The sequence below is a fragment of the Thunnus albacares genome, chromosome 8, assembly GCF_914725855.1.
Source record: "Thunnus albacares chromosome 8, fThuAlb1.1, whole genome shotgun sequence".
In the NCBI taxonomy this organism is placed as follows: domain Eukaryota; kingdom Metazoa; phylum Chordata; class Actinopteri; order Scombriformes; family Scombridae; genus Thunnus; species Thunnus albacares.
Window position 1 is genome coordinate 32,058,653 of NC_058113.1, and position 15,201 is coordinate 32,073,853.

Below are 15,201 nucleotides of genomic sequence, written 5' to 3' on the forward strand. Positions count from 1 at the left end.
ACCAAAATGCATGGTGCCAATGAAAAAAATAGTTACCAGCAAGTGAAGATATCTAACACAAGCAACAGCATGATGTGACTTTTGGGTTGTTTTTACTCTGTTTTATGGTTGTTTGTTTTGCAATTAATTTTTATAGAGATCTATGGGGGGTGGGATTGGTCGCCAGGAGGGTTTGGGGGGATGGCAGGGTTGTTGGGGGGATTGAGGATGGAGACTGATACATATATACATATGCATGTATTCTGACCATGAATGAATTATTATGAATTATTATTGTGATATACATGTATACTGCCTCACTTTGATAAAATAGAAATATGATCACAGAAAAGTGAAAGTATTTTGCTACACTGCCTCTTAACAGATATGTAATTCCATAAGTCTTTATTCATAGAAATCAATGCTCCAGAGAACCAGAGAAACAGTTAAAAATGATGAAATCTTAATACTTGATTTTTTCAATCCTATTTGTGTTGAAACTTTTTCCATCCAGAAGTTTTTAATCAACAAATTTCTAACCCCCCAGCCAGGGTTACTGAGAAAGCCTACAATCACAACCAGATGTTGAGCTTCATACAAACATCTTAATCCCCCCCTTTTTTAGAACAGGGCTGCTGCTCTGAGACCAGTTGGCTCTCATTTTGTGCTGAGCATCTTGTTGATATGTGACATTACCAGTGATCCTAAATCAGTGCCTTGTTTGTAGAAACTCGATTCGTGGACTTGTACTCCACCTCCTAAGCAGAGCAGCAGAGACACACTGATCTGAAACCTCAAAAAGCTGTTGTGAAACAGCTCAGGACAGTTTGTGAAAATACTGAAAGCCATGATGCATTGGTTCTTGGTGGTTTTGGGTTTGCTGCTGTCTCCTCAGCAGGCACATAGTTGGAGAGATGAAAGGCTAAATTGCAAGCCAGTAACTTCAAGCTTTTGTCAAGGTGTGGGCTACACTACTACCCTCCATCCGACTGGAGTTCAAGGCTTCAACCTGCAGCAGATTGGTCAGATTGTGGAGACGGCCTGTTCACCATATGTCGCAACACTCATGTGTCGTGTTGTCGTGCCTGAATGCGGCCCGGAGGATGACACTCGGATAAAACCTTGCCGTGCTCTCTGTGAGAAGGTCAAGACAGACTGCGACTCTGCCCTCAAAGCGAAGAGGTTGCTCTGGCCGACGAGGCTCCGATGTGAAACTTTACCAGAGTCGAATTGTGTCCAGGTAAAGATATTATCATCTCTAGTGTTTGAAATGTGTTTTGTTGTTTTTGCTTTTACAATATAGTTAGATGAAGAGATGAGACAAATAACAGTGATCACATTTTCAGTCTCAGGAGAGTAGTTCTGTGTAAGGCTGTAAAGGAGGTTGTGATCATGGACTGTATATAGAGATGGACGTAGTGAGGTGTGATGTCACCCGTTGGTTTGCATTGGAGCTGGATTGAAGCCCAGGCCTAATCCCGATGTCCCCCCTAAACCCTAAACCCTAAAATCTCATGGACTTAATTGATGTCAACTGGTAGGTGCCTGAGTGTGAGAGGCTGCAAGGGTTCGACATGGTATTAATAGGAATGGGACAGCACTTTGCGACATATCACATTACCGTGACACAAAAAAACATGTTACACACGATTGTGGGTTTGGGACTTTTTTATTTTACATTTTTTACTTTCTTTATGGACAAGGCACTTAAGATTCAAGATTCAGTACTTTAATGCCATATGAACATGATTGATTGAAATTTGTCTTAGTGGGCTCACTTAATCAAAAACAGAAGAAGACAAAAATAGTAAAACCACTCACTCATAAATCACATAATACATTAAACAAAGTATAAAACAGATAAGGTAATATCCAACCCATAAAATGATCATGTACACGACAGTCAAGTAAGGGACCAACTGCCTGATTTGAATGTCTTCCAGGCTCTTACCTTACAGAGTGGATGAAAGGTAATTGTCAAATAATCAATTTACTCATTTTTGTCAAAACAGCATCATTAAGCAAAAATGAAAAGAAATGGTTGATGAAACAACTAGATGTTCCTCTGATTTCATGTATTTTTTATGTAACATCTTAAATCCTTGTAACTGTGGTGTTCCTTTGTAAATTTAGGCATACCAGCGTACCCACTATGCCAGTCTGAGCACCCACATGCCAGTTTGTTTACCGTATTTTTAATGCTTCCAGGCTTCCTCTGGTAACCCTGTGTTTAAAGCTGATTTAACAGCATCATGCTATGAACTGTGGGTAATTTCAACAGGCAAAGTCTGCAGCAATGCAGACTTACAGAAAGTGTGCATAAAGGGCTCAAAATGTCTGCGAGAGAGCCCTCATGCACTTGATGATTTGACAGTGGGACAGCCCTAAGCCCTTGTGGATTTAGCGGGAACAGCCTCAAAGTCTGTAAATCCATGAGTGTGGACATTAGAATCTGTCCCCAGAGTTGCAGTTTACAGGGTGTTGCCTTTCACGCTCTAGAAAAACACCCCACTACCTTGGCCTGAAGCTAGAGCTAGCTTACCAGAAACACTGATCGGTGCACACTTGGGCTAGCATTAGCTACTTTAGCTAAATGTGCTAATAGGGCAGGTATCATAATAAAGTAACATTAAACTTAGTGAAATATTGCAACAATAGTCCGACTTAGTGTGAGTCCTGGAGCCAGGGAGAGCAGCAGGTGAGCCAATTGTCAATCGCAGCTGTCAATCAACGCCCACACGACAGACATCAAAGTCTTCAAATCTTATTAACAGAGCAATAATTTTCTAAATGACCACCAGCACACTTATTAGAGGGCCTGAATTTAGAGATCCAGACCATAATGACTCACTGAAAAAAATGACTGACTTAGTATTTCAAGAGAGAAGTTGAGGTTTTTTAATTTTTTGGTCTCAACAGAGTTGCATCTAAAGTGCCCACAAGGGCAGCTGGGCCACCAAGAAAGCCACATAGAAAGCCAGTGTCCCTTTAGGGTGCAGCCAAATCTTTGCTGAATAAATCGTTTGGGCACTATGAGCAAAAAGACCGTGGGTATTTGTGATTTATGAAATCTACAGAAACAAGAACATTGTTTATTCAGATATTACTGATGTATGTTTTTGTTCTTCCAGGGTCGAGAACACCGTGTTATTCCAACTGCACCTCCAACATGTCAGACAATCACTGTCCCTCTCTGCAAAGACCTGCCTTACACTGAAACCATCCTGCCCAACATTTTTGGCCACAGAACTCAGGAGGAGGCAGGCGTGAAAGCACAAGTGTTTTCTCCACTTGTGAAAGTGGAGTGCTCCCCTCACCTGAAGGCTTTCGTATGCTCCGTCTACACTCCTCAGTGTGTGTCAGGAAAAGCTCGCCCTCCCTGCAGGACACTGTGTGAGCAGGCACGGTCCGGCTGTGAATCACTGATGACCAACTTTGGCATGGAGTGGCCATTCAAGTGTGAAACATATACCACCGAATCATGTGAACGGGTAAGTGTCCTGTCTTTGACTCTAACATGACGATGAACAGATGTTAGGGATGTTTATGTCTTTGAAGCCACTCAGTGTAGAGTTTCTAATAATAATATCTACATTTGTAGAGACTGTATACACAGGTGCATTGAGCTAAATGTTAAAGTCAGCATGCAAATATGCTTACAATGACAATGCTAACTCGCTGATTTGAAGCAGGTATAATGTTTTCCATGTTCACTATCATGGTTTGGAGTGTCAGTATGCTAACATTTGCTAATCAGCACTAAACACAAAGTACAGTAAAGGCTAATGGGAATGTCATGAGTTTTCCAGGTGTTTGATCATGATTCATGGCAATCAATGCAAATATTTCAAGACTTTTCCCTCAAAACCACAAGTGTCAACCTCATGGTGGTGCTAGAGGAAAAGCCAGCGGATCACCAAAGTCTTTGGGATACATCATCTGGTGACTACAAATATCTGCACCAAGTTGCATGCCAATCCATCCGATAGTTGTCAAGACATTCCACTAGAAGCCAAAAATGTCAACCTGCTGGTGGCACTACAAGAAAAGTCAGTGGGATTTATCCTCTGGGGAACATGAATGTCTGTATGTACAATATGTCATGGCATCCATATCATAGTTGTTGAGATATTTCAGTCTGAACCATGGCGGACCAACCAGCATTGCCATCTCTAGAGCTGGGCTGGTAGCATAGCTGAAAAACAAGAATAACACAAAGTAAATGATCACACCAGAGAGGCCTCTGAAACAGCCAAAAAAGAGACAGAGAGGCACTTTGGCCGCTCACGTGTCCTCTGATGTGACATTAAGCCAGGCTGAAATGATCCTTGCAAGTGTCCTACAGACAAATCCTGGTTGAATTTGAAAAAAATCACTTTTTTAAGAGGCGCTACAAGCCAAAAGGACATGGGCACTTGCTGTTGAAAGACACTACAGGAGCATGAATAATTTTCATTTAGACTTCACTGATTTATGTTTCTGTTTATCCAGGTTGAAGACTACCATGTTATTCCAACCACCCGTGCAACATGTCAGCCAATCACTGTCCCTCTCTGCGCAGGCCTGCCGTACACAGAAACTGTTCTGCCCAACATTCTTGGCCACAAGACTCAGGATGATGCAGGTCTGGAAATACATCAGTTTTATCCACTTGTAAAAGTGGAGTGCTCCCCTCATCTGAAGCCTTTCTTGTGCTCCATCTACACTCCTGAGTGTGTGTCAGGAAAAGCTCGTCCTCCCTGCAGGACGCTGTGTGAGCAGGCACGGTCCGGCTGTGAGCCACTGATGACTAAGTTTGGCTTTCGGTGGCCAGAAACACTTAGGTGTGAAGCATTTACCACGGAGTCCTGTGGACATGTAAGTCAGCCCTCTTTGACTCCAACATGAAGATGAACAGATGTTTACAATTTTTGTGTCTTTAAAGCCACTAGGTGAATAATCTTTTTAATGATTATTGCAATGTTGAAACTATTCCGATGGCAGATAAGGTTTTGTTTTACAAAAATTAGACAATTCCTGTGAAAACTATTCTGGTCTAAGAGTCTCCAGGTAGGATCTGTCGATAGCAGCATACTTTGCCATATGCTACAGTGTTTTTTGGGGTTTTGTTGATACCACCACTAGGTAGTGCCAAAGAGATAAATTATCCATTTCTAATTCTTTAACTAGATTTATTGCTGACTTTTTGCTTTTGAGGGATCTTATATTCTGCCGTTCTTTATGTCAGGTTTGAAAACTGCAAAGAAGATGCTAAAAAAACAGTGATACTAGTGATAGCATTTGAACAATGAACTGCATTACCTTAAAGGACGACTTCACGAGTTTTCAAGTTGATTTCTATGGTTCTAATGTGGGTAGTAGCTATATACGAATGACATTAAACTTCCTCTGTCTTCCCTGTATTAAAATATCCCTCTTCATCCAGCTGAAAAAGTCCACCAGGTAATGCAAAATGCGTCATCTCCCCATCTCGTCCATTTTATTTGCCAAGGACCTCACATTTCCCATGACCACAGAGGGAAGAAAGGGTTTATACTTTCTCTTCTTTGCTCTCGTTTGGCTCCAGCCCTGCATCCCCGGCGTCTCCTCCTTAACTCATCGGGAATATGGGGCCTCAGTCCAGGCAGTAGTGTTGGTTTGCAGAGCACAATGAGCTGATCGCGGAGGTGAACAATACCCCTGTTCCCAGCATAACTTACTGGCACAAAGAATGGAAAAAAGCGCCAGGAAAACCAAGAAAAGTCCATTCAACAACACAATATCCATAATGGGATAAAAAAGCCAACCAAATAGTAGAGTGTTTTTGTGGAATAAGACTAAAACACAGAATTTTTGTGGAATAAACCGCTGTGAAATAAATAAAAAGTACGAAAACACACCAAAGTTAACAGTAGCTGCTGCAACAGGCAGCCACTAGAGTGGCACCATCTTGAATGACTTTAGAGAACTTATTAGCATCACCAAGGTATCTTAACATTAGCTGCAAACCTATATGTTTGCAGCTGAGTTACCTACCAAAACCATATGTTTTCAGCCACCACATCAACACAACAAAATGCATTTATAAAGTTTATGACACCTACTGCAATGGCAACCTATAGTGGCAAACAGACTGACCTTGCTAACGTGAACTATTAAAATGAATGCTATCACATTACTATCTAGCTAACTGCCGAACTTTATACAGAGTAGAAATAAAATACTAAACTGTTGCAAAACTCTTATCTGATACAGGACGACTGCTTTGAATCTAGCTAAATTTTGTTTCTGCACCCACCCTGTGTGCAATGACTGTATATCCCTAAAGGTGTCTCCACAGTGTAAACAGGGTTACAAGAGTCTGGCCAGAGGAAATTCGACTTGGAATGACAGTGTGCACTTCTGTTTTGTTCTAGTATGGAGTGGGCAGCAGCGGAGGAATCTGCGAGCCGATAAACATACCGATGTGCCAAGGCTTGTCCTACAACCAGACGATGTCTCCGAACCTTCTAGGACACGCAAGTCAAAGAGAAGCTGCAGTGAAGATGTCCTTTTTCAATTCGATCATGCAAACTTTGTGCTCAGCAGATGCACGCTTCTTCATGTGTACAGTGTACGCCCCCCGGTGTGTGGCAGGGGAAGTACAGTGGCCCTGCAGGTCACTCTGTGAGAAAGCCAAAAATGGCTGTGATAGTATGATGTCCAGTTTTGGCGTTTCCTGGCCGGACGAGCTGCAATGTAACTCATTCCCTGAGGAAATGTGTATAACAGTAAGTAATAAAAACATTGTTGAAGGGAATTAGTTCAATTTAGAAATGGAAGAGATATATTTTCTAAATGCTGCATCATTGGATATTTACATGACATCTTTGTCTTTTTCTTTCACAGGTAGACAGCAGGCCTGAGGTATTTCAGCATTTCTTTAAAGTGTTTTCTAAAATTTTATGTTAACACTACTGAAAAGTTTTGTAGTTACTCAATGTAGAAATTTTATATTAACACCTTTTGTTGTTGTTGAAAATTTTAAAAATGCACATCACTACACAATAAGAAAAGGGCTCAACATACCACCACTGCTGAGTTCAACTTTAGCCATGTTTGCAGGTGGGAAGCTGGTGAGGGATCATGTTCTCATTAGTGACTCCTACTGGTTGGTGAGGGCCTCTATATGGAGGATGTTGATCTTCTCACTGCCATTGTTCTTTTAAGACATCATTGAAACCAGGTGTGCAATATGTCTGCTCTCACTTAGCCGAGACAGGAACCACAATGCAAGTTGGAGAGAAAATGGAATGAATTCCAACTTAATGGTACCCTGTGGAGATTTTAACCACTGTTATTGTTATGGAGCAATATTTTACGTATGAGCCCCTGTTTTGTTTGCTCTAATGCACACAGCAATGTGCCAACCAAGGCAGTGAAGAAAAAAATAGCTGGCAAGTAAACACTGATGTAAAAAAATGCAGGGTTCATATTCTATGAGGAAGGAAATGCATTCAACATGTTTGTTTGACCTCAAGGATACACACAATGTGAACAGAAACTTTGTTTACAAGAGAACAGGGCACTTTTAAATGGCAAATTACTATGATTTTTACCCATCAAAAGAAAATTTAATGGGTATATAACATTCTTTTCGTGATTTTTCCGTTATTTATATACTCTTGTACGTCGTGATGTCAGATGTGTTAAACACAGTTAAATTTCCAAAACTTGAGGTTAACATATGTAGAAATGCTCCCTGCAAATCAGGGAGCATTTCAGGGCATTTTAGGGCTTCAGCCTGACCTGAAATCTCTGTTTGTAAAGTTCAGTGGTGTAACCAATATGGCGCCGCTGCTCAGCCTTGCTGCCAAGTTTTCCTAGTGGCCACTTGTAGTATTGCAGCCCAAAAGGCATTTTTCTGGTAGACCGCCATTATAAAAGAGATGTCTATAAAACTGTTGACACCTCAAACTGCAAATAAGGTCAATTATTACTTTTTGTATTATGAATTTTTAATCTATGAAGATTTTATATTTGTAAAACTTTCCTCAAGCCTAGAGAAGCTATTTTAAAATCTGCAACGTCATCCCCATGTTAAGTCTGTAGGCCAGCAAGAGAAACACTATTGCATTTATTTAGTGGGCTGCACAACCCAGAGGATAGAAACAGTTTTGGCTCATGCGCCAGGTGAACAATTTACATGGATTTACCGGTTCTTATAATACATCCATGGCAAAGTTACCTATACTTCCTCATGGTTGGTCAGATCTTTCGCATTCCAGCCATTCTGTAGCCTTTGTTGCTAAGTTAATTGCTAAGGTTGTTCATGTCGTCCATTCTCATATGTATGAGATACTGTATTTGAGAAGTTTCCTTTTTGAGTAAGCTTGTTTATGTACCGTCTGGAGTTGGTGGATGTCTGCCAAGAGGAAGCTTCCGGGAGCTAAGCAATCAGAACAAAGTGGGCTCATCCGTAGGGGGCCTTAAAGAGACAGGAGCTAAAACAGCCTGTTTCAGACAGAGGCTGAACCTGCAAATGCAAAGATATTCCAGTAGAGCCCCAAAATATAAATAAAGACCAGGAAATGTACGTGATATGTCCTCTTTAAGGGTTTGATTGGGCCATTTGATTGAGATGACTGTCGATCAGCGGAATAGCATGAAATCTGCAAAAGGACTGTGTATCACATCGAACGCCTGCACAATACACTTAAAGCAGGTGCCACTTGTGAAAACAATGCTCCATAGTACTACTAGTGATCATAAACTCCACAGGGTGTCTTTTATTGACACTAAAACTCAACCAGATTCAGATGTTTTAGTTACTAACTCATGTTTTGAGGCTCATTCAATGTTTTGGGGAGAAAATCCTTGTCAATATTTCAGAGTCATTTGGTGCATTTTTCTTACTTTATGTATGTTACCTCATAGTTCAAGTTAAGTAATCAAGTTATTGAATATTTGTCCACAAACTTCTTCTGTCCTGGTTCCCAACAGATGCTGGATGCTGTAGGTGTTCTTGCTAGGTTGAACGCCGGTGGTTTTTCTGTTCGTGGCAAATGTCAGTTTATTTTCCATTCATTTTAAACAACACTATCTTTTCACCTTAATGGGAAAATTTTAAACTCATGGTTGTACTTATTTCCCAAATTTAGCCCTGAGTCTCAGGACAGCCCGCCAACTGTTGATTCTCATGGATGTATCCTTTAACGTACACATCACTGCTGGTTTTTGTATTAATCTGTTCAGTACATTTAGAGTCATATTTAGTTGTCATATGCTACTAGTCCCAGGATCAATCATTCAGTCAATCTGCTTGACATTTTAAAAAATCTGTAATTTTCAATACATTGGCGCACTTTTCTCTTTTGAGGAAAGTCACAATAGTATAGTATAGGCTAAAAGAATCCAGTGGCAGATTTATGTGTTGCACTCCCAAGCTCATTAAACCCAGCAGGAATAACCTGCTAGCTAATGATTTACTTCATCAAACTCCTAAGAATGAAACCATAATTTAAGCTAATACAAAATCGTAAATGCGCAATACTGTAAAAGTAAAATTTTGGCCAGGAGTAGGCCTACCAAGCAAATGAAGATCAACCCACCATGAGCCCAGTGTAGGCAGATCACTGCATCTTTAGTGTTACCATGGTTTAAACATGAGGATCTAATGGAGATATATGAAAGTAAAACTGATTTCATGGAGCAAGGGCTTGTGACTTATACTTCTTGTTTTACCAAAATCTTTGTTTGTTAGAGCAGCTGATATCATAACAACTGACAGTACAGCAAAGATCCGTCTGTAAAAACTGGAGAAGCGGTTTAATTTAGCTGAAAAATTAAGTTTAGTAGATTATAACCTGTATTTTAATGGCGTATGATGATTATATTTTCAGCATATAGCTGCTTTTACTGGATCGCCAGGGCATATCTCTTGGCAAAAATTTCCAAACTTTGAGATCCTTTTTCATAAATTACAGTGTTATATGCAAATTTACAAGTGAGGTGCCACTGCAGTAATGGTGACTGGGCTTCTTCCATCTGTAACCTTGGTTCATCTATATGAATCCATGAACAAATTGGAAACTTGGGCAGTGAAGGTCTGGAGGTAGGCTACATCACTACTGCACCATAGTGTCTCAGCAGGGGGCACCAAACTCAATGTACTGGATATAATATTAGCTATTATTAATTTGGCTTTAATAGGAGCCATAAATGCAATAAGGTGTCGATCTTTAACTTTTCAGTTCTTTTGAGCTCTTTAACCAGCACTTTTCAGGCAGACAAGTCTGGAGACCTGGATGTTTTGGAGTTCTTCAAACTGGAGCATTATGTGGCTGTTACCAGGAGGGAGTATGTGGAGAGCTATGAGGGGAGGAATCCACCCTCTGTCACTGAAACCCAGATGAAAAAGTCTCTGTCTACCCACAGTAATACATTATATCTTAATAGTACACTAAAAATACACATTTTGCAATTTTTCTTTTCTCATGACGCTGTTTTTGAACATGAGGGTAGAAGATATTCTGCTGAAATCAGCCAAAAGCTTCTTGACAAAATAGGAAGACAATCACTGACTGAGTGGCAGGTCAAACTCTAGTTTAATTAGTGGATTCCTTTTCAGGCATTGTTGTCTCTTCCCTGCAGAATTCAATTTAGACGATGAAACCTTCAGAGTTCTGTGGCACGAATCCAGCTCCCAAGGTGGTATTGAGTATGATGAGTTTGTGACAGTCCTGACAAAACTTCAAATCCTCAGAGGTAAGGACAACATAATAACGTGGCTGTACAAACTTAGAAAACAGAAGATCCCTTATGTGTTCAGTATTATTGTCTCTCTAAGTCTGTCTTAAAACAACAGTCAAGTGCCCATATGAACAGTGAAAGAGGTTTTCCTCGCTGTAATCATTCCCTGTGTTCATACTGGCTATTAAAAGATCCCCTTCATATGTACTTTCAGTGTAAGTGATGGGGGCCAAAACCCACAGTGTGTCCACACAGTCATTTTGTGCAAAAATGCATATAAAACTTGATGTGAAGCTTCTATTCAGCTTCAGCAGTCTGAGTTAGTCATATCAAGTGGATATCTGACACATTTACAGTCTTTTTAGCATCAAATTCCCTCTTTCTGTTTCCTCGGACAGTGTTAGATTCAGTGTTTGGTTTGTCCATTCTGCGCTACTGTAGAAATATGGCGGCGCGACATGGAGGGCTCTATGGAAGAGGACACACTCCCTATGTAGATATAAAGGGCTCATTCTAAGGCAAGGAAAACACGATTCTTTTCAGGTGATTATACGCTAATTAAAATATACTTAAGAATATTGTATTCCATTTCTGCCTATAGATCCCCCTAAATCCTACAAACTGGTCTTTTAAATACATTAAATACAGAAGGAGGACTGTGGATTTTGTCCCCCATCACTTCCCTTTGTAAGTGCATTATGAAGGGATCTTCTAATGGTCAGTATGAACAGGAGGAATGATTACAGCAAGAAAAACCCATTTCATTGTTAATTTGGGCTCCTGATTGTTGTTTTAAAACACACTTGAAAAATTGTGAACTCGTCCTTTAAAGTACTACTGATATTTTATCAGTAGTAAGAAGACATGTATGTTAAAGTTAAACAACCTGTCACAGTTCATTTGTAAAGGTGACATTATCTTACCTTTTTACAATTATTTGTTTCATCATTCATTAATTTCAGCTGTTAATTGACTTATTTGTAGGTATGATGGAGCACTATTTTGGGAATCATTATGACACCATCAAAATTGATTCATTTGAGAATATTTTCCATAATAAAGATGATTACACAATCCAATTTAAGATTCAAAGAGCGTAATAAACTCCATAATAAGCTACCACACCCAGTGGCTAAGGCAATCTTTTATACATTAGATTCTAACCATACAGAGAGATATTTTAGATGTACTGTGCATTCTGTGTAAAGCTCCAGGCACTGTGTTCAAACTCTAAATATTTGCTTCCTGTCTCAGATCGTTTCCAGGCCCATCTGCTGAGTTTGCCATGTGACTGTGAGGTCGCCAGCTTCTCTTTCAAGCAGGTGAGTTTACGTGTTTTGATTAAATTGTTATGAGTAGCATTGGCCTTAGGGCTGCAACTAACGATTATTTTCATTATTGATTAATCTGTCAACTATTTTCTCGATTAATTGATTAGTTGTTTAGTCCATAAAATGTGAGAAAATGGTGAAAAATGTCAATTACTGTTTCCCAGAGCCTAACGTGATGCCTTCAAATGTCTTGTTTTGTCCAGACCAACAGTCCACAACTCAAAGATATTCAGTTTGCTGTCATAGAGGACTTAAGAAACAAGAAAATATTCACATTTGAGAAGATGGAATCAGAGAATTAATATAATTATTAATTTAATAGTTGGCAACTAATCGATTGATCAACTAATTGTTGTAGCTCGAATTGGCCTAAATGTTGTCTTTTTGCCTGTATGGGAACCTTCAAAGATTTAAAATACCCAATAGTATCACTTAAGAAGAAATATAGTTTTCCAAGTACAGACATTAATTAAACTAAAAATGTTATCTACCTTCATCAGGGATTTTGCAGATACTGTCAATATCAACGTTGTGTTTGGCAAATAGGTTGGATAAACTATTTAACCTTCTTCATCCCAAAATATGATTTAAAACAGGGTAAAAGACAAAATATATGCAATATACAGTGCAGCAGTTTTATATCTGTCTATCTACCTATCTAGATATAGAGCAGTGAAGTGTAAAACACACAGGCGAACAGCAACTGAAAGGATTATTTGAGGTCATAATGTCATTTCCTGATTTTACTTTCTTTTTATTGTCTTCGAACTATTTCCGTTTTTATTTCTTTGAAATTTTCTTGTGTTTTATTTTACACTGGAATTGGTTTTATCTGTTTTTAAAATCGAATGATTTTATGTAGAGCTGCTACGATTAGTCGATTAATTGATTTGTTGCCAACTATAAAATTAATCTGCAACTATTTTGATAATTGATTGAACCAAACAACTAATAGATTAATCGAGAAAATTAATGATAGTAATTGATAATGGACATCATCGATAGTTGCAACCCTAATTTTATGACTTGTTTGTTTTAATTTGCTGCCCTACATGAGGAACTTTGTTATGTGGGTTTTGAAAAGAGCCCTATCGATAAAGATTATTACTATTATTGTTATTTAGGCAGGAACAACCCAAAACTCTCTTAATTGACAAATAAAAAACTGATTTTGAAAGTAATGAAACACATTCAAACTCTGTTGAAAACACCTTCTGTATAAAACAGAAATTATAGATAAATTGTCATGGTAGTTACTTGGATTAGAGGTGGACCTGAGATTTGGTTAATTTTATACTATTTAATAAGTGACAGAGAAACATGACATATTTGCATTTATGGAAGAATTGAATGTCAGACCTCATGATGAAACAATGAGTGAACATAGTGAACATAGTGAACTCACTGCTGTTATCTTTGACAATTTGTTTAATAAAGGTCATATCATAAAAATTCACCACTTTTTAATTTACTTATCTATTTCTGGTGCTGAATATTAATTTTAGTTTTTATATTTTTTCTCTTCTCAGTTCTTGAAATCAGCTATAATCTGAGGATCAAACAGGAGCTGAGCTGAAAGGACTGAAGGAGGAATGTTTTTAGAATTTAGTTGCATAGCAATTTATTAGCACAGATCTGTAGGAACCAATAAAAGATTATGAATCCATTCATCATCTCCATAAACAAACCTTCATTCCTTAACTATAAAAACATTAAAGGAACATTAAACACTGAAAAGATGCTGTTAGGAGTCTGAGCTATTTCATATGAATGCCTAAAAGTTTGAATTTTGTTTGTTTTTATGATGCGAAATGCTTCTTTTGTGTGTGTTTGTGGTTTCACATCATATATAAGAATTGTTAAGACAAAGCTATTTCTACAGGTTTTTCTCCTTTTGTTTGGCTTAAAATGTGATGTAATTGCATGGGAAACTGTCACATTATGTAGTAAATTTTAAGGTGAAGGTGGATTAAAGAAATATCTTGGCAGTGTTTTGAATTTGTATTTTTATTACATGTATAAACAAAGTTGAATTAAATAGAGGACAGAAAAAAGGAAAAGTTCCATCAAACTGCATTTTAACAGACTGTGATTGAAAATTGGCAAACAGTGTTGCAGGTTAACTGTAAATACAATATATACATATAAATTCTATTTATCTGTAACAGCTTTAACAAAATAAGTTGTGAACAAGAACAAACTGTAGAGTTTATACCAGCAGCACATAACTTACATTTTGCAATAACATTTTGATTAGTGCACTTCATGTAATACATTGACCTGTGATCAATAATGACCTGGGGCCTGTATCACAAAGCCAGATTACTGGGTTAGCCAGCTATCTTTGGGCTTAACTCAGGTTTTCCGATGTATTAGGTTAACTTCAGAGGAACAGATTGTAATGGTTTCTGCCTTCAGATAACCGATACCCCCTGCCAGTGTGGATAAACCACTGGCAGACAGCTCTCCTCTACCTCTGACCTAGGTATCGAACAGGTTCCCAAAGTCTACACAAGGGACCATCTTAGCCTGCTTAGGGAGCTTAGGGAGCCTGGCTTCTATAATCAGAAAGTAGTAGTCTAAGCTGGCCCTTTAACAGGTTATCACTGGAGAAGGCCCACTCTGACGGTCAAGGGCACTCGCATGGTTTTATAGGGTGGCTTCAATGACCTGACCCTAACAGTTTAGCCAGTTAAATACATATAATAAACCTTTCAATCTGATTCTTTACTGAAAGTATACCTCTTATCACAGGTGCATCAAGTTAGTCTCAGTCAACAAATCTAAACATTTCCAAATCTGTTAATTAATAAATATTGCATGTTTATCCTTAGCAAATTCCACTAAAAAAGTTTAACATAAATAAATTTAGATCTCATGTCAGCCATATCCCAGGGGGGCATCTTTGTTTACCTGGAAGGAGCTATCAGAAGACCTCAAAGATGAGCACAAGTCAGGAACTTTGGTTGGAGTGTATAAAAATACAAACCAGTTTTATTTGGTTTCAATGAGTGAGTGAGTATACAAATGAGTATTACAAAATATAAAAGGTAAAATACAAAAAACTTGAATATAAAAGAAAAACCCTCTCTAGGTCTTAGAGAAGTCAGAAAAAGGCAGAAAAAGCCAAAAAGGAAAAAAGCCCCAGGATCTCTCTGGCCTCCACTTTTATATCATTCGT

At 38.7% G+C, this 15,201-nt stretch overlaps 1 protein-coding gene across 1 annotated transcript; it reads left to right on the forward strand.

Annotated features, from left to right (window-relative positions):
- Positions 1–727: 727 nt before the first annotated feature.
- LOC122986877 lies at positions 728–14,013 on the forward strand. Its single transcript, XM_044358343.1, has 11 exons — positions 728–1,219; positions 3,111–3,470; positions 4,471–4,836; positions 6,375–6,728; positions 6,847–6,864; positions 8,941–9,004; positions 9,099–9,142; positions 10,223–10,373; positions 10,591–10,704; positions 11,944–12,011; positions 13,550–14,013. The coding sequence occupies exons 1-11, from the start codon at positions 827–829 to the stop codon at positions 13,571–13,573; spliced, it is 1,956 nt and encodes a 651-aa protein (XP_044214278.1). The 5' UTR covers positions 728–826; the 3' UTR covers positions 13,574–14,013.
- The last annotated feature ends 1,188 nt before the right edge of the window (positions 14,014–15,201 follow it).

Bases quoted from the DNA above. Each gene is read 5' to 3' on its own strand.
- LOC122986877 (XM_044358343.1), top strand. From the start codon at position 827: ATGATGCATTGGTTCTTGGTGGTTTTGGGTTTGCTGCTGTCTCCTCAG. The intron at 9,005-9,098 runs GTCAGTTTATTT...TCCCAAATTTAG, and splicing joins TTTTTCTGTTCGTGGCAAAT to CCCTGAGTCTCAGGACAGCC. The intron at 10,705-11,943 runs GTAAGGACAACA...TTCCTGTCTCAG, and splicing joins AAAACTTCAAATCCTCAGAG to ATCGTTTCCAGGCCCATCTG.